We start from the raw sequence: 21,017 nt of genomic DNA on the forward strand, positions 1-21,017 counted from the left end.
CCCAAACCCTGCCTTGAAAACTTTCTGGAAATGGAATATGAAGCAAAGCAACCTTCAAATACCTGGGATGGAAGGAAAACATTTGTAAAGATGCTTTAGGGATGCTGCTGCAGCACCTAAAATGTAGGAATGTGGGATCTCTCCCAGGATGTCTCCTGGCACAAGAGTTGCTTCCCCAAAGTTGCTGTCACCTCATTTTCCTTTTTGCTACCCTGGTTTCACCATCCACTCTCAACACCAGAGATTCCCCACTCCAGTCATAAAACCAGCACATCCTGCCTGTGAAGCCCCATTCCTTCCTCCTGCCATTCTAAAATAAAATTCAAAGAGGGAGATTCAAGGAATTCTTTATATACAGAGACCTTCACCATTTCTCATCCTCCCAGTTCTCCCAGCCCACGGAACAGAAGCTTCTTTCCTCCTTTAGACACCAGGACAAATATCCTTTGGGATGGTTTCACTTCCATGTATTTCTCTTTTACAAAGCTGCAACAGCCACGGCTGAGCTGTATAGAAGTGACAGAGTGTTGGACAGCCCTCCTGAGTGCTCTGTGGGGTTGGTTTATCTACCTGGACAGGCACTGCTCCAGTCCTGCTCCCTCTGCAGCACCATTCCTTTATTTCCTCCCAGCTGCTCCTCAGCCTTTTCTCTCTATAAAGGCCGTGTGCTGGCCCTGCAGGTAACTCACAATCTTCTCCTCTATTTCCATGCCTTGTGCTATTTCCTCATCAGACAGGGATAAGGGAGTCTGTGAGTCCCTGGTGACAATGATGACAGAGGTTCTCCGGGATTCCAGGACATTGGCCACCACCACCTGGTGCCGGTATTTCTCCAGAGCCTGACGAGATTTTTCCAGGAGGATCTGGGGATTTGTCTCCAGTTTGAAGGAAATCACAAAGGCTTCAGGAGCCCACTCTCTGACCAGGGGTGACAGCATTTTTGGCACCATCTTCATTGTGATCTGCAGTGGGGAAAGATAAAAAGAAAAAAAATCAATAAAAACATTACAGGGAGTTTTAATAAGAGATGGGATGGGAAAGAGGGAAAATCCGGCTTTGTTTCATATTCCATTTGTACCAGGAAGTTTTTCAAGGCAGTGTTTGAGCAGCTCTCACCAAACAAGATTCAAATGACACTAAATTGAAATTAAATGATCCATGTGGTGCTCATAGTCAAGGGGTTCTGAGGCCAGGCCACAGGAACTCTGCATTGCCAGAGCTAACCACACTGGGGGAATATAAACATGAGGAGAGAAGATTAAAAACAGCCTTATAACTGCATAAATCTGAGTGTTTCACCTCTCCAGAGTTTGGGTAGTTTATCCATCTTCACCTTTCCTTCTATCAACTCCTTAACATGCATGAGGCATAAAAGTGCTAAAGCATGGAGAAAAACAGTAGGAGACTGTGTTCTCCAGCTTCCCAACCTCTGGATCCATCACTGGGAATCAGGCCAGGTCTCATTTTTCCAATGCTAACATTAAAGAATGACGCCCAGCAACTTCTCAGAAAGTAATTAATTTTAAAAAATTGGTATTTGTTATATAAAGACTTCCAGAGCCACCTGCTCCCATTGCTGAGAGGGACCTCAGTGCTGCAGTGTTGTTCTGTCATTCGTACAAGCAAGATGGATCCCAGAGTCATGGAATGGCTTGGGGTTGGGAGGGACCTGAAATCCCATCTCATCCCAGCCCCTGCCATGGGCAGGGACACCTTCCACCACCCCAGGCTGCTCCAAGCCCTGTCCAACCTGGACCTGGACACCCCCACAGATGGGGCAGCCACAGCTTCTCTGGACACACTGTGCCAGGGCCTCACCGCCCTCACAGGGAAGAATTTCTTCCCAATATCCAATCTAAATCCATTCAGTCAGTATGAAACCATTCACCCCTAGTTGTAGCACTCCAGGCCATTCTCCAAAGCCTCTCTCCAGACAAAATACAACTCAAGTACTCCAGCAACTATTCTTGGAGCACTTCAGTTCTCTGAGACCCACCCTCTCCTCACATCCATGGAAGCATGGGCAACTTTAAAGGACAAAGCCAAAAAAGCAGGAGGAACCTCAGGGGGCCCTCTTCATGTGCCACACCACAACTGCAGACATGTTGAAGCTGCTCCATATCAGACAGAGCAGCACTGACCTCCCTGCAGATAACCCATGGGACCCTCACCCCTTCATCCCACCTAAAAATAAACCCAGATCAAAGGAGAGCAGGGCTGATCCTGCCCTGCCCTCTTATCTGGGCCCCTCAGTGCAAGATAAGAATAAAACAATGCAGCTCCAGGATTTCCACGGGGTTCTGTCCCTGTGGGATCTCACCCTCCCATTCCCTCTGACAACACACACGAGCTGCTGCTTTGCAGCTTTCCCAGGTTTTCTCCACAGCCAGTTCTCAGGAGAAGGACCCTGGGAGCAAGGAGGGGATGGCTGAGGGGGGTGGCAGAGGGGACCATGCCCAGGGGAGGACTCACCTGCAAGGGCCCCTCCGAGGACTGGATCTTGTGCTCCGGCATCTCGGAGACCGGGATGTAGAAATCCGACACGGCGGCTGCCAGGTAGAACATGACACTGGAGCCTGTGGGAACACAACTGCTCAGCTGCTGTCCCCCACTGCCATGGCCTGTCCCTGTCACCCCGGAGCCAGCTGAGCTGCCACCCACACACACACACCAGCAGAGCCCAGGGTCCCTATCAGGGATCATCCCAGCACAATCCTGAGCAGGGCAGCACTGACCCCCACCCTGGGGTCTGTCTTGTCCTCTCCTTCCAAGCCCCAACAGCCTCCAGGGACAGCCCATACCCTAACATTGCCCTCAAGCAAGAAGGTCCCCTTGTCCCCTCACACCAGAGCCCCACAGGTCCCAGGATCACCTCATACCTGAGCCCTGAGGCCACCATGAGAAGGTTGTATCATCCATCCCATGCCAAGAACCCCTCGACCTTTCTCGCATAACCATCACACCCCCTTGCTCCTGGTCCGTCTGTCCCCTCACACTGGAGACCCCCATGAGAGCCTCATCCTTTTTCATCCTCAACCTTCACACAGGACCATCCTGTCCCCTCACACTGGAGACCTCCATGAGGGTCTCATCCTTCCTTACCCTTCCTCATCCTCAGCCTTCACACAGGACCATCCTTCTCCCTCACACTTGAGACCCCCATAAGAGCCTCATCCTTCATCCTCAAACTTCGCAGAGGACCATCCTGTTCCCTCACACTGGAGACATCCATGAGAGACTCATCCTTCCTCATCCTCAACCTTCACACAGGACCACCCTGCTCCCTCACACTTGAGACCCCCATGAGAGCCTCAGCCTTCACACAGGACCATCCTGTCCCCTCACAGTAGAGACATCCACGAGAGACTCATCCTTCCTCATCCTCAACCTTCACACAGGACCACCCTGCTCCCTCACACTTGAGACCCCCATGAGAGCCTCAGCCTTCACACAGGACCATCCTGTCCCCTCACAGTAGAGACATCCACGAGAGACTCATCCTTCCTCATCCTCAACCTTCACACAGGACCACCCTGCTCCCTCACACTTGAGACCCCCATGAGAGCCTCAGCCTTCACACAGGACCATCCTGTCCCCTCACAGTAGAGACATCCACGAGAGACTCATCCTTCCTCATCCTCAACCTTCACACAGGACCACCCTGCTCCCTCACACTTGAGACCCCCATGAGAGCCTGATGCTTCCTCATGCTCAACTTCACACAGGTCCATCCTGTCCCCATCACACTGGAGACCCCCAGGAGGGTCTCATCCTTCCTCACCCTTCCTCACCCTCAGCCTTCACACAGGACCATCCTGTCCCCTCACACTGGAGACCCCCATGAGAGCCTCAACCTTCATCCTCAAAGTTCGCAGAGGATCATCCTGCTCCCTCACACTTGAGACCCCCATGAGAGCCTCACCCTTCCTCACCCTCAGCCTTCACACAGGACCATCCTGTCCCCTCACAGTAGAGACATCCACGAGAGACTCATCCTTCCTCATCCTCAGCCTTCACACAGGACCACCCTTCTCCCTCACACTGAAGACCCCCATGAGAGCCTCATCCTTTTTCATCCTCAGCCTTCACACAGGACCATCCTGTCCCCTCACACTGGAGACCCCCATGAAAGTCTCAACCTTCATCCTCAAAGCTCGCAGAGGATCATCCTGCTCCCTCACACTTGAGACCCCCATGAGAGCCTCATCCTTCATCCTCTGCCTTGACACAGGACCATCCTGTCCCCTCACACTGGAGACCCCCATGACAGCCTCACCCTTCCTCACCCTCAGCCTTCACACAGGACCATCCTGTCCCCTCACACTGGAGACCCCCATGAGAGCCTCACCCTTCCTCATGCTCAACTTCACACAGGACCATCCTGTCCCCTCACACTGGAGACCCCCATGAGGGTCTCATCCTTCCCCACCCTTCCTCACCCTCAGCCTTCACACGGGACGATCCCGTCCCCTCACACTGGACACACCCCCGGGGGGCTCCATCCCCCCCGTCCCCTCTCGGCCGGGCCCCGCCGTACCGAGGGGCGCCAGGGCTCTGGCGGCCGCGCGCAGCAGCGCCAGGTACTCGCCCAGCGCGGTGAACTCGATGGCGAGCAGCGCGCCCGCCTCGGCGGCGCGGCGGTACTCGCGGAGCGCGGGCAGCAGCGCGGGCAGCGCGGCGGGGGCGGCGGCCACGCCGGGCGGCGGGCCCGGCGTGAGGCGGAGCGCGTCGAGCAGCGCGGGCCCGTGCGGCGGCAGGGCGCGGGCCCAGGGGAAGGCGGAGCGGGCGCGGTGCAGGAAGCACACGGCGTAGCCCGCCCGCACCAGCCGCTCGGCCGAGGCGGCCCCGCGCCGGCCGCTGCTGAAGTTCTCCAGGAAGCGCACGGCGCGCGCCTCCAGCGGCACCTGCGTCCCGCCCGAGGTCACCAGCGCCACGCGCCGCCCGCGGGCCGCCTGCTCCGCCGCCCAGGCCCGCACCCGGCCCTCGGTCTCCGCCGCAGCCGCGTCCTCGCTGTCCTTCTCCTCCTCCTTCTCCTCCTCCTTCGCCGCCGCCATGGCCGGGACGGAAATCACGGGGGCCGGCCGCCCCGTTAGCGGAAGGGTTGCCGCGGTAACGGAACGCCCGCGCCCGCCGGAAGTGACGGCGCCCGGCCATGGCGGCGGCCCCGCGCTGCGAGCTGTGCCGGGCCCGAGCGGCCCCGCTGCGCTGCCCCGGCTGCCGCCTCACCCGCTACTGGTGAGGGATTGCCCCCAGGGTGAGGCGCCCGGCACAGGCAGAAAGCTCAGGGTAAAGTCAGGATGAGGCCCAGAAGGAGGAGGCAGAACAGACTTAGCGAGGCTTGTCCCACTAAAAAGCTCACAACACGAGGCCTAGGGTGAAGCACAGGGCATGGGAAGAAGGCCCAGGAAGCAGGAACCAGACACAGGATGAGGATTAGGACACGTGGAGAACGCCCAGGATGAAACGTAGGCAGCAACAGGCCCACAACAAGGACAGAGAGACAGGGACAAAGCCTGAGGTGTGGTCTGGGACACAAGCAAGAGGCAGGGATTATCCCTGGGATGAGGCTCAGTACACACAGCCAAGCCTCACAAAGCTCGGCACACAGGGATGAGACCTGGGACAAAGCTCAGCAGGCAGGGATGGGCTCGGGAGGCAGCGACCAGACCCAGGATGGAGCCTGGAGAGGGCCCAGGCTGGAGCTGAGGCAGCAGGAACTGGAGCAGGCACTCGCCTGGAATGCTCCTGCTGCCTTCCAGCAGCTCCTGCATCAGAGCTCTGGGAGCTCTGGAGCATCACACCAACATCCCTCACACACCCTCAGAGCAGTCACTGAGTTCCAGATCATTTCCACAGTGACCTGGGATGGGTTGGTTTGTGGTTTTTGTTTTTCCAGTGTTGGAATCCAGGGATTTGTCCAAACTTAGCCATATCAGGAGTTCAGGGAGTGATTTAAATAAGGATTTTAGCACAGAGAACTGTAGGACAGGACAGTGCTGTGAAATGGAGACATTTGGAAATATCATTTATTGAGTACCCTGTAGGCAGTCCATTGGCTCTGGGTAATTATTGTGGAGAAAGTCCTGAAAAACAACAGGGAATAAGCTTCCCTTACATGACATCCCAGCAAATACCAGTATCTTTCTCCCTTCCTTTTGCCAGTGATGTCTCTCACCAGAGAACTGACTGGATCAGCATCCACAGCCATATCTGCCACCTGCTCATCCCAGTCCTTGGGCCCCAGCCCTGTTTCCATTCCGAAAAAGACAGAAAACGTGGCAAGGAGCAGCTGCTGAGGAGGCAGGTGGGTGCAGGAGGAACAAGCATGACTTCAAAGTGCTTCCAGGGAAGGAATTCCAGCTTCTCTCCGTGCCCTGGCTGTACATGGTGGGACACACCAGGGGCAGACTGGGCTCACCTGGAATTTTCAGCCACACAGGAGTCTCCAAAGCAGCCTTTGCTCTCACTGCCCAATCCCTCTAAAATAGAAAGGAATTTCTTGCCTAAAACTGAACAAGGTTTTTGACTTCACAGGATCCTCCCCTTTAGAATCCTTCCCTCTGGGTCCTCCCAAGGAAGAGGGTGACACCTCCTTGGTTGATTCGGGACTTGGTTGCAGAGGTTTGGGGGTTGTTTTTTTTTCAACAAAACCTCAAAAATAAGGGGAGTAGGAGCAGCCTCTCTGTCATTCCTGAGCCTCCAGCCTTTTCCACAGTGTTTACTTCATGTCCCAAGCTTCCTCAGGCAGCAGCAATCCTGGATTTCCCACCTTGCCAGTGGGTTGGTCCATCGGCTTGGCTAGTCTGGGATCCAGCTGAGATTTGCTACTTCCAGTCTGTTTGATGGGAGGGTATCCCCTTTCCCAGAGCAAAGGGGCAAACAAACCAAGTCCCCTCCCTTCGTTTTCCTAGCCACCTTGGAACACCATTTCCCACTAATGCAGCCTTTTTTCTCCATCAGGCTTCAGGTACATGCAGATGTGCAGCTCCTTTCCAGCCCCAGTGGTTTGCAACTCCTTCTCTTTCTGTTTATGGAGTGGCAGGAGCTGCTGTTCTACATTGTTGCTAAAATAACCCGCCCAACTGCATCTGCTCCTGAAAATTCTCCCTATGGAAATTAATTTTCCCTCTCTAAGAACCCCCAGACACAGAACAGTAGGGCAGCACACAGTGGGTTTGGAGCAATCCAATGGTGCCACTGAGGAGAACATCCCTAATCTTTTGAATTTTACATGAATTATTATTTCTAAGGTGTTTCTGGCCCAGCTCTGGGGCTTTGGGGACCAGCTCATTGCTGTCACCTTCCTTGAGAGCTTCCAGAAAGATGAAGTCCAAAGGCAAAAGTCCTGTTTGGTGAGAGCTCATGACAGGCTTTAGGCAGCAGATTCCTTTTGGTTTTACAGGAACTGGGCCATGACATCACAGGCTGGTTTGGAAACTCCTGTCTGGCTGAAAATCCCAGGTGAGACTGTTGAGCAAAGTCCACAGAAGGTGTGTCAGGCCAGTGTGTCCCAAAGGGAAAATGCAAAACTTCCTTAATTCCAGGTTCTGTTTAAGCTGTTCTTTATAAAACCTGCAAGGAAGGTTAAAATGGGTGTCAGGGGGGTGTGGCAGGATTTTGCATCCAGAAGTGCTTGAAGCTGTTCCAAGAAACTCCCCTGCTATTGAACACTGATGTTGACACTGATTACATCACTGACTTTATTGCAACTAAAATTATCCCCATACATTCCAACAGGCCATGTGGCTGCCAGCTGAGGGAAGTGCTCCTTCATTAGCTGGAAGTTAATCTCCTGGTTTAATTAGGTGAAGGGAAGGACAGCAGGAAGATGGGGCTGGTGGAGAGAAAGTCATTCTTTATTGGGGTTCACGCTGGGTTAGCAAACAGCAGCATGGAGCTGGAGCCTGGGCTGGGAATGGCTCCATGGGAAAGGCAGGGAGAGAAGACTCTGGGGTTTTCTGAAGTAGAGATTTTTATAAGCTCCTTAACAACCATTAACATCATCTGTTCTTTGACCTTTGTCTCCAGCCTATTTAAATAAAATCCATTTTGAGAATGGTCTGTGCTGGGACACTTTGTTTTCCTTCTCTCCAAAAAAGGAGGGAGACAGTGGAAATCCCTCAGTTACCCGCTGGCTTTCCCAGCAAGAGGGAAAGTTCCTTCATGTCCAGCAGGATTTGAAGCAGCCAAGTTGGGTCTGGGCTGGCTCAGAAGTGTTGGGAGAGGGGAAGGATATTTAGTGCCTTGTCTCACTGGCTGCATCACATTCCTACTCCAGATCCAACAAAAGTGCTTAAAAGGTTTTTCCCTGTGAGGATGGGGAGGCCCTGGACTGGTTGCCCAGTGCAGCTGTGGCTGCCCCTGGATCCCTGGAAGTGTCTGAGGCCAGGTTGGACAGGGCTTGGCAACCTGGGATAATGGAAGGTGTCCCTGCTTATGGCAGGGGCCAGAATGAGATGACCCTTAGGCTTCCTTCAACCCAAACCAGTCTGGGATTCTATGCAAAAAAGGCCTTTGGAGTCGAGGGAAAAGCTCTGCAGTCTCATGATAACTAGAGAAAAAACCTGCCCAAAGCTTGCCTTGGGTTTGCTGCTTTTTGAACATTTCTGCTGTACTTCACCCACTCCTGCCCTGTGTTTGTTTAGAAAACACAGAGCTCCAGCATCAGTCAGGACACAGGGAAACCTGGGCACATCCAAATGCCCTGTGGCTCAAGGAGCAAGGAGCTGGGAGCCAGGAGGTTTTATGAGGTTCATTCCTTGTCTGTGCTCCAAAGCTTTGTTGATAGAAATCTGCTTCTGTCAACATAGCCAGGGGGGTGCCTGCAGACAGCACCTCCAAACCGACAGAACTCCAAGTTTCTGTTTGGAGAAAAGCCTCACCTGCCTGCGTGATGTCAGCTCCCCACAGCTCCTGGGCATGGGAAAGATCCAGCCCAGCCCTGCTCTGGCTGCAGGTTCAGCTCCAGCTCACTGGAGCCTTCCCTCTTCTTGAAATCCTCATTTCTTCAGACACACCACAGATTTTGGTCCTGAGAGTGAATAAAGGATGTGGCACTGAGCCCTGAGTGTTTTCCCAACCCCCTGCTCCCACCAGGAGCACAGCTGGGGTCCTCAGCCCCCTCAAACCCCAAAAACTGTGTGGGGGCATCTTCAGAGAAACCTCAAATTGCAACACACATGGAGAGAGCCCAAAGCAACAAGGCCAGGGGCTAGGGGGAAACCAAGGCAGGGCCAAAGAAAACCATTCCCCCAGGACTGCTCAGGGCCAAAGGGAACTATTGGAACTGTGGTTGGAAATATTCACTGCTCCAGGGCTCCTCTTGCCTCCTGCCCTTCCTTCTCCTCCTGGAAGCTGTGCCAGAGTCCAACCCCCAGCTTTGTCCTCGCTGCAGATGTTTCAGGCCATGGGAAGCAGTGATGATACCATTGACAAGGAGTAAAAAAAGAATGATCCCGATCTCCAGCACCTCCCAGATGCCAATCTGGGCAATGCCCACACACTAGGGCCTGCCCTGTTTGCACCAGATTGGCACAGACAGAAATACCAGCTAAGAAATACCAGCTTTTCCTGCTGCTGTCCCAAGCATGTGCTGGTTTTCTCCTGGGCACCACCTGCTCCCTGGACACAGTTTGTGTTTCACAGAATCCCAAACTGGTTTGGCATGGAAGAGACCTTAAAGTCCATTTCATTCCACCCCTTGCCAAGGGCAGGGACACCTTCCACTATCCCAGGCTGCTCCAAGCCCCATCCAACCTTGGACACTTCCAGGGATGCTACAGCTTCTCTGGAAAACCTGCCTTTCCCCTCTCCATATTCAGGTAGCTCAGGAATGGGTGCTGTGGTTTTTTCGCTCTTGGCTCTCCTCAATGGAGCAGGGGCTGTTGCTCTGGGCTGTGCTCTTCAGTGATCTCATTTGCCCAAAAATGTGTCTCTTTACCTCAGCTACAGTGATTCCCAGGCAGCTTTCCTGCTGCACCACTGCTAGGAAAAGCTGATGGAGAAGTGTTAGTAGCTGGCTGGATGGGGCTCTGAGCAACCTGGTCTAGTGGAACGTGCCCCTTTCCATGACAGGGGGTGGAAAAGATGAGCTTTAAGGCCCCCTCCCAACCCAAACCTTTCTGGAATTCTGTCATTCCACAAGGATCCTGGCACTTTATCCTTGGCATTCCTGTAAGGGCACAGTATGCAGAGCTCCTGGCAGGGAGCAGGAATTGGGATGGAGATCTGTTTGTGGAGCTGGGGATTACATCAGCTGCTGCTAACATTGGAGAGGCCAAATGGTGTGGACTGGTAAGAACAGCAAAAGGCAGGGAGCAATGATATATGGATAAGTACAGGATAAGTTATGGATTCTGACAAATCCAAACACTGCAGAAGCTGCTGCACCACCAGCCCCAGCTGGGGATGGATTTGCTGAGTGTAATACATTCTGATTTTGACCAGTTTTCAGTCTGCACACAAAATCCCAGTGCAGGACCAGCCAGGAGAGGGTGGGATGAAGCTGCAGTTCCCTGTAGGAGCTCTCTCCTCACTCCCTGGCCGTGTCTCCAGCAGCTGGAGCTGTGCCATGCTGGCACCACGGGGCTTGGCTGGCTCTGAGTCACACCGGAGCCCCTGGCTCTAATCTCCTTTCTGGTCTTGTGATGATCATTTTCTGTGCTTCACAGCTTTTATTGCTGCAGCCTTATGAGACCTTGTCAGGAGGCGTAAAGGATTCTTCGTCCAGGAAGACAACACATGACCTCCAAAGCCGTTCCTACTCAAAGCAGGAATGGAGCCAGACTCTAATACATTCTAATATGACAGCTTTAATGTCTGTCTATTAATTACAGCCACAAACTACATTACAATTGCTGCTTTATAATTTGAAAACCTAATTTTAAAAAGAGCCTGTGCATCTGTAACCACTTGGTCTAGTGAAAAGTGTCCCATGGCAGGGGATGTGATGAGATGGGTTTTAAGGTCTCTCCAACCCAAATTGGAGAGTGGGGTTCTGTGATTTCCTTTCTCCCTGTCTTTCCTCACTCTGCCCCTGCTCTGTTTCCCTGCAGGAATCTCTGATTGCCGTGGCGTTGAGCACAGCCCAGGGGTTTGTGTGGTCAGGGCAGCCCCTGGAAGCAATTCCTGCAGCACTGCAGGCGCTGCGCTTCAGCTCCCGAGTGTTCGGCTCTGGCTCCACACAGCTCGTGCCCATTTATCTGCTCCTGGCCGAGGCCTCCACGGGTGAGCATTGTCAACATGGGAATGCTGGCAAGGGCAAGGCCTCCCAGCTCAGGTTTCTGGTTTCCTTTTGCCATTTATCTGGAAAGGAGCAGTTCTGGCCCCTGCTCTGCCTCAAGGGCATTGCAGGGATTTGAGCCGTCCCACACACACACACCCCCCTCACACCCCTTTTCTGTGGCTCTGGGGAAACAAATCTCTCAGCGCTCAGGAGATCGATGAAATCAAATGAAATGTTTTCTTCCTCTACACCAATTCCCACAGGAGAAGCTGTATGAAAGTCTATTCTTTACCTCCATGGCCTTGGATGACTCTCCAAAGCATTAAATTCCAGAGGGTGGTTAGTTGTGCTCTTATCTCGGGGAACCAGCAAACATTTCAGAGGCCATTGCACCCAAAGAACTCCTGGTTCATTCACAAATCTTGCTCTGCCTGAGCAGATCTTTTTCTCATTGTGTGCTTTGGAAAACATGGCAAATGAGGGCATGGGAGCTGCTCTCCGTGCAAGAGAGATCCCTGTAAATCACTTTCATTCCAGGAGTGCACACAATGCTCCGCTGGCACAACGGAGCTGGCTCAGGGGTTGTCGTAAATGGTGTGGTGAGAGCAGGGGGAAAAAATACTGTGAGTAATTCCAGTGTGATAAGGTGAGAGTCATCAGTGCCTGCCTGCAGTGAACCTATTTAGGCTACGTGTTCCAGAGAGATTGTGTGCAACGTATCCAATGCCATGGAGCCCAGCTTTCCATGGGCTGGGAAAGTTGAGAATGTTCACCTGGAGAAGAGAAGGCTCCAGGGAGACCTCAGAGCCCCTTTCAGTGCCTAAAGAGACTCCCAAGAGAGCTGGAGAGGGACTTTGGACAAGGGTCTGGAGTGCCAGGACAAGGGGGAATGGCTTCACTGCCAGAGGTCAGGGTCAGATGGGATATTGGGAAGAAATCCTTCCCTGTGAGGATGGGGAGGTCTTGGCACAGTTTCCCCAGAGCAGCTGTGGCTGCCCCATCCCTGGAAGTGTCCAAGGCCCGGTTAGATGGGGCTTGGAGCAACCTGGGATAGTGGAAGGTGTCCCTGCTTATGGCAGGGGCTGGAACTAGATGAGCTTGAAGGTCCCCTCCAATCCAAATAAGTCTGGAATTCTGTGATTTCTGGCTCCTTTTGGAGCTCTCTACACATTCACCTGTCTGTAAGTGAGTCTTTAGACACCTGGGTAACTCAGAAGCACTTGGGAAAGAAGTGGGGAATCCCCAAAATGCATGTCCATTGCATATCAAGCTACCCCAAAGGAACAGCTAGTAATATTCTCTGATTTTCCAGATTAAAAATGCTCCTTATCTTCCTGATTTCCCTGATTATCCCTACATGTCATTTCAGGTGCTGGCCATCTCCGCCAGGCAGCCAAATATCTCTCCCAAGCCCAGTGGATCGTCCTCCAAACCCCAGACTGCAGTGCTGCTCTTCAGTCTAAGTTACACCGTGGGCTGGGGCTTTTCTCTGTTGCTGAAGGAAACCTGGACCAGGCTTTGTATCACCTGGCCAATGATGTAAGTCCTTTGGAATACAGGAACAAGGAACACTTCCCTTGTAATTCCTTCTCTCCTCCCAGATCAATATGGAAATGCCAACAGGCAGATTTGGGATCTTGAGGGGGTTCACATCACCCAAATTGGATAGATCTGAGACACATGTGGATCCATGTGTGAGCTAAAGATGTGTTTTGCCAGTTATCCCTATTCCCGTGAAGTGACAGAGAATTCTGGAATCACTACAGCTGGAAAAGCCCTCCATGATCACCAAGTCAAACCATTCTCCCAGCACTGCCAGCTCCACCACTAACCCATGTCATGTCTCCAGGTGCCACTTTTTGAACACTTCCAGAGATGGTGACTCTACCACTGCCCTGTGCAGCCTCCTCCAATGCCTGACTATACCTTCCATGAAGGATTTTTCCCAGTATCTAACCTAATCTCCCCTGGCACAGCTTGAGGCCATTCCCTCTTTTCCTGTCCCTGTTACTGGGAGCAGAACCCGACCCCCTCCTGGCTGTCCCTCCTGTCAGGAGCTGTGCAGAGCCACAAGGTCCCCCCTGAGCCTCCTTTTCTCCAGGCTGAGCCTCCCTCAGACACTCCTCATATATTCCTCACATTCCTTGTCTTGATGGCTTCTCCCTATAAATTTCTCTATCAGCTTCATTTCAGTGCAGAGATGCCCAGACATTCCTGCCCCAAGCTGATGGATTTGCCTTTTTTCCAGAGATAATTTACATTTTGGCTGTTATTTCACTCAATACTTTCCCAGCCTGTCACCCATTATTTAATTAATGCTTTATTTCCCTATTTCAGTATCTGGTTAAATGATTTTTCTCCAATTCCACATCTTCAGCCATGAAAATAGTTTGGCCATTGCCACCCGTGTTCCTGTGGATGCTTTGCCTGTCATTTGATCCTCCAAAGCCAGATGAACTTCTCCACATCCTATTTCTGTCCCATGTAGACTAAATTTATCCAGTGCTGAGTGATGTATATCCACTCCTGTGGAATTTGATAGTGGCTTTGTGTGGGTGTAAATGATGACATAAAGGGAGAAGAGTTAGACCTTTTCTATTTAACACACAACCATGTCTCTGCTTAGTCTAGAAGCCCTTTGGGCATTTGAGAATCCCACAAAAGAATCTCTCAAGAGTCTTTGGAGATTTCCAAAATCCCTCCCTCCTGCCTTTTTTTTTTTTTTTTTTTTTTAAGATTCCCTAAATGTGGTGCCTGAAAGGGCACCAGGTAAGAAGTTTTTAACTCTTAGCAAGTTCAGGACCTGCCTGGACTTTGGCTGCATGTCTGGGATCTGCTGAGAGTCACACACCAGCTCAGAATAGCTGGAATGCTACACTGCCTTCACTGCTCCTCTGGGGGAAGAACAGGCTTCTCCGGGGGCTGGGAAAGCAGCAGGATGAGTTTTGGAAGAGCAGCAGGATGGGCTTTGGGAGAGCAGCAGGATGGGCTTTGGGAGAGCAGCAGGATGGGCTTTGGGAGAGCAGCAGGATGGGTTTTGGGAGAGCAGCAGGATGAGTTTTGGGAGAGCAGCAGGATGAGTTTTGGGAGAGCAGCAGGATGAGTTTTGGGAGAGCAGCAGGATGAGTTTTGGGAGAGCAGCAGGATGGGGTTTGGGCAGCAGGATGGGCTTTGGGAGAGCAGCAGGATGAGTTTTGGGAGAGCAGCAGGATGGGCTTTGGGAGAGCAGCAGGGTGGGTTTTGGGAGAGCAGCAGGGTGGGTTTTGGGAGAGGTGGATGGATGGGTGGCACAGGGGGAGGGGGAGAGGTGGGAAATCTGCCCTGGACTTCATAGCATGAACCAAGCAGGTGCCTCTGCCCCAGCTAGGGGGGATCTAGGGTGTTGCATTCCCACAGATCAACCCCAAAATTCAGCTTTTTAGTACGTTCCTATGGATGAACTCTGTGAACTAGGTATATTCCTATGGATCCTATGGATAACCCCCAAAATACAATTCTTTAGTACCTCATTCCCATGGATAACCACAAAATATAGAAGTTTTATACCTTATTCCTTTGCATAATCCCCAAAATACAGCTTAATACCTGATTCATATGGATAACCCCCAAAATACAGCTTGTTAGTGTCTCATCCCTATGGATAACAACCAGAGTTTTTAGCATGTCATTCCTTTACATAACTTCCAAAAAACAGCTTTTAAGCACCACATTTTCCAATCATTGTCAGGCATAGTTTACACATAAAAAAAACCCCCAGCATTTGCAATATTAATCCACAATGAAAACTTCCCAGGTTTGACATGAACATGAATATTCTGGGGCTTATTTTGTATTTAATATTGATTTCAGGTTTACCTGGCAACTGCTGAGTTTGGACTAAATTCTGTTGAGGTCTCTGCAGGGTACTTCCACATGGCCAATATTTTCTTCCACCAGAATAAAATGGATGCAGCAAACTCACTCTATTCTGAGGTTGGTAGAACCAAAAATCATCCTCTGAGTTTTTCTCAGCTTTTTTGGATGCTCTTTCCAAGGTTTTTCCCTTTCCTTTCAATGGGTTGATGACCATACCAAGTGTCAGTGTTGCCTTTTAGGATCAGTCCCAGAAACCCTTTTTATACACAAATAAATATCTGAGTTAAAACCGTGAGGTATTAATCCTTTAATCAGTTCAAAATTCTTAATAAACTGTCTTCATTTTGAGCAGCCAAACCTTGTTAAAAAAACAGCTTTGCTGTTTTTGTCAAATTTCCTGTGCCAGGGGTTCGAATCCCACCAGTACAGAGGGTCTCTGAGGGGTTCTTAAATCCAGGGAAAAGTGGGATACAAACAAGCAACCTAAAATTTATACTAGGAACCAGTAAAAAGTCACACTGATAAAAGATTTTCAGACTGGATTGCTCAAACAATGAAAGTAATAATTATCAAATTGATTTAATAACTGAAGAAAATGAACTTTTTGTGGAAATAAGGTGCTGGGAGCTGCAAAATCCACCACCATTCCTATCCCAAACATCAACTCAGCTAGCTTTTGGTGAGCATTTTGGTTAGATTTGTTGAAGTTAGATGAAAATCCCTAACCAGCTGGAGAAGGGAGCGATTCCAGGTGGGGCTGTGTGGGAAAGGAGTGGGAGCATCCAGCCCGGCTCAGTGACCCGCAGGCACGCGGAGGGGACGGGGCCGTGCAGGGACATTGTTTGGAGAACAAGCGAATACCAGGGGTTCACAGGAGTGAAATAATTCCCATGCTTCCTGCCAGGTGAGCAGCCTCTGGCATGACTGGCTGCTGAGCTCCCTTCACAGGCACCAGCAAGTGCTCCAGGCCCAGGCAGAAGCATCACCATTCTCCGAGGAGGAGGAGGTCATCGAGGACAGGATGAGTAAGAGCTGCTGTTGCTCCAAAACCTTTGGGAAGTGGGGGGTTAAAGACTCCCTGCACCCTACATGTTGTGTTGGCATTTCCAGAGGCTGAATTTAATGGCAGTGCCAAGTGTTCTGGATGTCACTGCTCGGCAGATTTGCACAAGCCCTTTCAGGGATGAGGGTGTTCCATGGAAACCCAGCTTTGCCCTTGCTGGTTGCATTCTGCATTTCACAGCTCCCTTGGCAGTGACTGGAGCAAAGCAAAATTTGATTCATGGACTCATTTGGGTTTAAAACCATTAAGTCCAGCCATTCCTCCAGCACTGTCCTGTTCACCACTTACCCAATCCCAAATGCCACATCCACGTGCTTTTTGAACACTTCCAGGCAAGGTGATTCCACCATCTCCCGAGGCAGCCTGTTCCAATGCTTTACATGTATTTCCATGAAAAATTTCTTCCTAATATTCCAAGTAAACCTCCCCTGGTGCAATTTGACACTTGAACATTCTCATTCTCTGCAGCTTCTTCATCTCCCTTTAATAATGGATGTGACATCTCAGCTCACTTAGGTGGGGGTACAGCTGCCTCCTGGAGCAGCAGGACGTGATGGAATAGCCTGTACAGATAATTAGAGCACTCTTGGGAGAAAGGCTGGGGAGTCTCTCACTGGCACATAAAGGTGCAGAAAGCATCAGTGTGCCCCTGGTACTACCTCAGGCTTTCCTGAGATCAGACCAGACTCTGGTTCTTGGCTCCTTTCTACCATCTGTGCTAATAAGGACATTGTCAGGAAAGGGAATATAAATTTGTCTCCTTGAAATGTTCAAGGTCAGGTTGGACAGGGCTTGGAGCAATCTGGTCCAGTGGAAGGTGTCCCTGCCCATGACCAGAGATTGGAATGAGATGATCTTTAAGATCCCTTCCAAACCAAAGCAGTCTGGGATTCTGTGATTTTAAGAGAATCATTTCTGTAAATCCCATTTCCTGGCACTACCTCCATCAGGAGTTCTCAGAGTAGGAAGAACACTAAGGCAGGGCTACAGGAGACCATCTTTGGTGTGACAGGAGTAGAAAAACAGTTCTTTTCCTGCAGCTGTTGTGACTCCACATCCTCTCTGAAGGCTGATCAACACAAGCACTGAGTGGATGAAAGGAGTCCTGTTGATGGACATGGAATTTGCATGAAGCTGGGATCAGAGACACCCAGACTGGTTTGGATTGGAAGGACCTTGAAGTTCACCTAATTCCACCCCCTGCCATGGGCAGGGACACCTTCCACTATCCCAGGCTGCTCCAAGCCCCATCCCTTGGACACTTCTAGGGAAGGGGCAGCCACAGCTTCTCTGGGCACCCTGTGCCAGGGCCTCCCCACCCTCAGACCATGTTGATGTTTGTAGCAGAAACACTTTGCTGCCTAGAAGAGCCAGCTGGGCAGTTTGGAATCTATTCTCTGGCACAAGTCCATCCATCAGGATCATTTCTTTCTCCGTGCAGCCGAAGGCCAGCGTGAGGAAGGATCGCGGATGCTGCGCGCGGTGCTGAAGGTCCGGGAGCAGGGACCACTGCAGCATCCTGGGGAAACAGCCCGAGTCCTGCATGCCCTGGCCATGATCCACTACCTGGGCCTGGATTTAGCCAAGGTAGGTTGTGGCTGAAAGGGTTCAGGAGAATTGGCCAGCTGCTCTGGGGACCATCCTATCTCCTGGTCCTCTTGTTCCTCCTGAGCCCACAGTGCTGGTGACCAAGAACAAAGAGCCTCATAGTGCTCAAAGCAAGGGCTTAGGTGGGATAGTGGGAGGGTGGGCAGGCCCTGGCACAGAGTGCCCAGAGAAGCTGTGGCTGCCCCATCCTTGGAAGTGTCCAAGGCTGGGTTGGATGGGGCTTGGAGCAGCCTGGTCTTGTAGAAGACCATCCCCCTGCCATGGGATACGAGATCAGCTTTAAAGTCCCTTGCAAGCCAAACTATTCCATGATTCTGTGACCTGCACTCTGTAAAGGCTGACAATCCTGGGGGATGTGTTTTGGTCTCTGCCATGCCAGCGGATCCTGCAGTTATCCACATTTTCTAGGCTCTTCCTTTATCTGGGATATCTTGGCAGTGTAGCTGCCTTTTGAGCTGAGCTCAGGGGTTACACAGAGCAAGATCTGTTTACCAGACAGATTTTGAACTCCCCTGAGTTCAAGGTTCAGTATATTTGGGTCTGTAATTCCAGTTTGGAATCTGCATTCCTGTGTCTTTATGGCTTAAAAATTCAGGTGACTAGTAACTTCTGTGCTTTACCAGAAGCACAAGAATTGATTTTCAGGAAGTGCTGAGCAGACACCATCTGGCAATCAGGCCCTTCTGTTTGGGATCAGAGCTCAAAACCCTGAGTTTCTTCAGCCTGGGTTTTGAGGAGTGAAAACACAGGTGGTGAAAAATACTGTTTTGAAATAGTAATGGTCTCTTCAGTGTATTATGGAAAGCCACAAGTTGGGAGTGTTTGGGAGACACAAACAAATTTCAATTTGTTGGAAAAATTAAAGTTTTATAATTTTGAGAGTATCTAATCCTTGGAAAAGCTACCAAGGAAAATTATTTAGTTCCTTATCAAGAGAAATGAAGGATTTAGTTCAGAGTCAGTACAGCTGGTTTTATTCCCTGACATGGCTTTGGGATTGTCCAGAGGAGCTGTGTTAGACAGGAGGTGATGTCCAGCACGGGGGGCTGGGGTCAGTAATCTCCTGTCTGCACCACTGGATCCTAAATATGGGATCTGCTAGCAGCTTTAGGCTCTCCTGTAAAGCAGCTTGTGCAGGTCACCTCAGAAAGAGAGCCTGGATCTGCTCCAGGCTGCTCCTGCACTGAGCCTCAGCAGGTATTCAACTATCCCGTGAGAAAAGCCAAATTCCTGGGTGTTTCTTCTGTCCCATTCCAGGCCCAGGAGGTGGGGATGAAAGCCTTCGACCTGGCCAAGCAGCTGCCCCAGCAAGACTCTCTAGAAACCATTGGTCACCTGCTGGAGCTGATTAATGCCCAGCTTTCCCACACCACATAAAGACTGGCTCTGCCAGACCCGGTTTGTTTGGCCAGGTTCTCTCTTATCCAGGTTCCTGGACACCACGAGCGTCACAAGCCCTTGGGCCTTCTGCTTGCTGCCTCTTTCCAAACTGTTTGGAAAATAAACATTTTGGTCTGAGTTAGTCTTCATCTGCTGCTCCACTTCTGTAACCTCTGAGAGAGTAACAGCACCAGGGTGAGAAACAAAAGCAGCACGAACACACTGAATAAATCATTTATTGGCCAGGTTGGGAATAAGCAAACAACCTCTCACAGTCTCATGGTGGTTGTCCAGGAGCCAAGAGGAGCTCAGGTGTGTTTCTTACTGGCTTCCTGGCTTTGCTTTGCCATTTTGGTGAGGGAGATCCCATGGAGGGATAGGAGAGGGACACAGGGAAGGGCTAGGGTGGTGGGCAGGATCTAGCTAGGGGAGCTGGTCGGGCTTGACAAGGCATCGCAGCTCCCTGCAGAGCCCCTCCATCTCCAAAGCAATTTCCAGAAAATCCCAGCCTGGTTTGGAAAACCAGCTTGGTTTAGAGCTCATCCCACTTCACCTCTTGCCATGGACAGGGACACCTTCCACTATGGCAGGTGCTCAGATTTTTCTCTTTCTGCACAACTCATAGCTCTGGGCACTGAGAGACTCATTTGTTCCAATTCCATGGGCAGAAGTTTCATGGGAAGAACTTCTACCAAAGAAGGACCATGGGAGGCATGAGGGACTCTAAGCAAGCTTGAAAGAAAGGATGAAAAGACTCCAAGTTGGGATTCTAAGCTAAAGGAGATGCAGCTTCCTCCTGGCAGAGATCTGACATGCCCTTGGACCTGCCCCAGCTTCAGGAGGAGATGCCACCCCGGGGCCCATTCCCAGCCGGCTCCTGGCCCGGGGAGCAGTGAGACCCCTCGGGATGGAGTGACCCAGCTGGGGGAAGGGACAGGGACACCAGGGCAGGGCCAGACGCCAGAAGGCTCCAGAGGCCGTGGGGAGTGTGGGGAATGTGGGAATCATGGTGATCCCTCAGGCTGGGAAAGGGGAGAAGGGACTCGGCCTGGCCGCGCTGAGCCCTGAGCCCCGATTAAGGCTCCTTTACTGCAGGAGGATTTATGAGGGTGTTTAATTGCCTCGCCGAGTTGGGCTGGAGTCAAGTGCGCTTTGTGAACGCTTCGTCAAGCTGGGGCCTGAGCAATTAGCAGGGATTGCTGCTGCTGGGGAAGGGAAAACCGCAGGTTCAGCCACGTTCCATTGCAGAGGGTGGGATAAGGCTGCTCAGGGTGCACAGCTCAGGCCTGGGGAAGGGCTGGGAGACCTCGCAGCACTCTCGTGGGAGATGCTGCTGGACTCTCCACCTCATCAGGTGTGGAATAACCACCTCCATGGGCTGGGAGATGCTGGGAGGGGCTGGAACGATCACCGCCGAGGGGCAGGGGATGCTGAAGGGGCTGGAATGATCACCGCCGTGGGGTGGGGGATGTTGGGGAGCTGTTCCTGCTGGCACAGTGCCCCAGGGCACAAGGATTTGGGTCACCAGGGATTTGGAGCTTGGTCTTGGCTGTAATCCTTCCAGTGCTCCCAGGCTGAGCCTGCAGGGCCGTGTGGCTGCTCTGAATGTTCAACAAAACAAGCCCAGCCTGGAAATGAAGGTAGTGCAGGGCTGAGCATCTCCTGGAGCCAGGAACGAAACAGCAGAGTGAGGAGAGGAGCCCTGGGCGTAGAAAGAACATTCTGGGGAAGCTCTTAAAGACACTACAGGAGCGATTCCTACAACAGCCATGCCCTGCAGGGCAAAAAGTTGCTTCAATAGATAGAAAAAAGCCTGAAGTGACCAAGATCAGCATTTCTTTGCCTGAAAGTGTTCAGGCTTGCAACTCTCGGCACCTTCTCAGCTGG

The 21,017-nt window shown here is 51.6% G+C and overlaps 2 protein-coding genes across 3 annotated transcripts; one reads left to right on the plus strand and one right to left on the minus strand.

The window, feature by feature from the left end:
• Positions 1 to 331: 331 nt before the first annotated feature.
• PPCS (phosphopantothenoylcysteine synthetase) lies at positions 332 to 5,105 on the minus strand. Of its 2 annotated transcripts, none has more exons than XM_021537844.3 (3): positions 4,538 to 5,105; positions 2,473 to 2,576; positions 332 to 962 (listed from the first exon to the last, which is right to left on the minus strand). In XM_021537844.3, the coding sequence occupies exons 1-3, from the start codon at positions 5,052 to 5,054 to the stop codon at positions 639 to 641; spliced, it is 945 nt and encodes a 314-aa protein (XP_021393519.1). In that variant the 5' UTR covers positions 5,055 to 5,105; the 3' UTR covers positions 332 to 638. The 2 variants fall into 2 exon arrangements, with proteins under 2 accessions (XP_021393519.1, XP_021393521.1); XM_021537846.2 differs by having other exon boundaries at positions 4,977 to 5,060.
• A 47-nt stretch (positions 5,106 to 5,152) lies between these two features.
• ZMYND12 (zinc finger MYND-type containing 12) lies at positions 5,153 to 19,268 on the plus strand. Its single transcript, XM_031506683.2, has 8 exons — positions 5,153 to 5,235; positions 6,163 to 6,304; positions 11,055 to 11,226; positions 12,594 to 12,763; positions 15,074 to 15,196; positions 15,984 to 16,104; positions 17,584 to 17,729; positions 19,008 to 19,268. Exons 1-8 carry the CDS (start codon positions 5,153 to 5,155, stop codon positions 19,125 to 19,127), a joined length of 1,077 nt encoding a protein of 358 aa, XP_031362543.2. The 3' UTR covers positions 19,128 to 19,268.
• The last annotated feature ends 1,749 nt before the right edge of the window (positions 19,269 to 21,017 follow it).

The sequence above is a fragment of the Lonchura striata genome, chromosome 24, assembly GCF_046129695.1.
Source record: "Lonchura striata isolate bLonStr1 chromosome 24, bLonStr1.mat, whole genome shotgun sequence".
Taxonomy (NCBI): domain Eukaryota; kingdom Metazoa; phylum Chordata; class Aves; order Passeriformes; family Estrildidae; genus Lonchura; species Lonchura striata.

Excerpts from the sequence above, each read along its gene's own strand:
- PPCS (XM_021537844.3), bottom strand. The coding sequence starts at position 5,054 with ATGGCGGCGGCGAAGGAGGAGGAGAAGGAGGAGGAGAAGGACAGCGAG. Across the intron at positions 2,577-4,537 it reads CAGAGCCCTGGCGCCCCTCG|GCTCCAGTGTCATGTTCTAC; the intron begins GTACGGCGGGGC and ends GTGTTCCCACAG. Across the intron at positions 963-2,472 it reads CCTCGGAGGGGCCCTTGCAG|ATCACAATGAAGATGGTGCC; the intron begins GTGAGTCCTCCC and ends TCCCCACTGCAG.
- ZMYND12 (XM_031506683.2), top strand. The coding sequence starts at position 5,153 with ATGGCGGCGGCCCCGCGCTGCGAGCTGTGCCGGGCCCGAGCGGCCCCG. Across the intron at positions 5,236-6,162 it reads TGCCGCCTCACCCGCTACTG|TGATGTCTCTCACCAGAGAA; the intron begins GTGAGGGATTGC and ends TCCTTTTGCCAG. Across the intron at positions 6,305-11,054 it reads AGCAGCTGCTGAGGAGGCAG|GAATCTCTGATTGCCGTGGC; the intron begins GTGGGTGCAGGA and ends GTTTCCCTGCAG.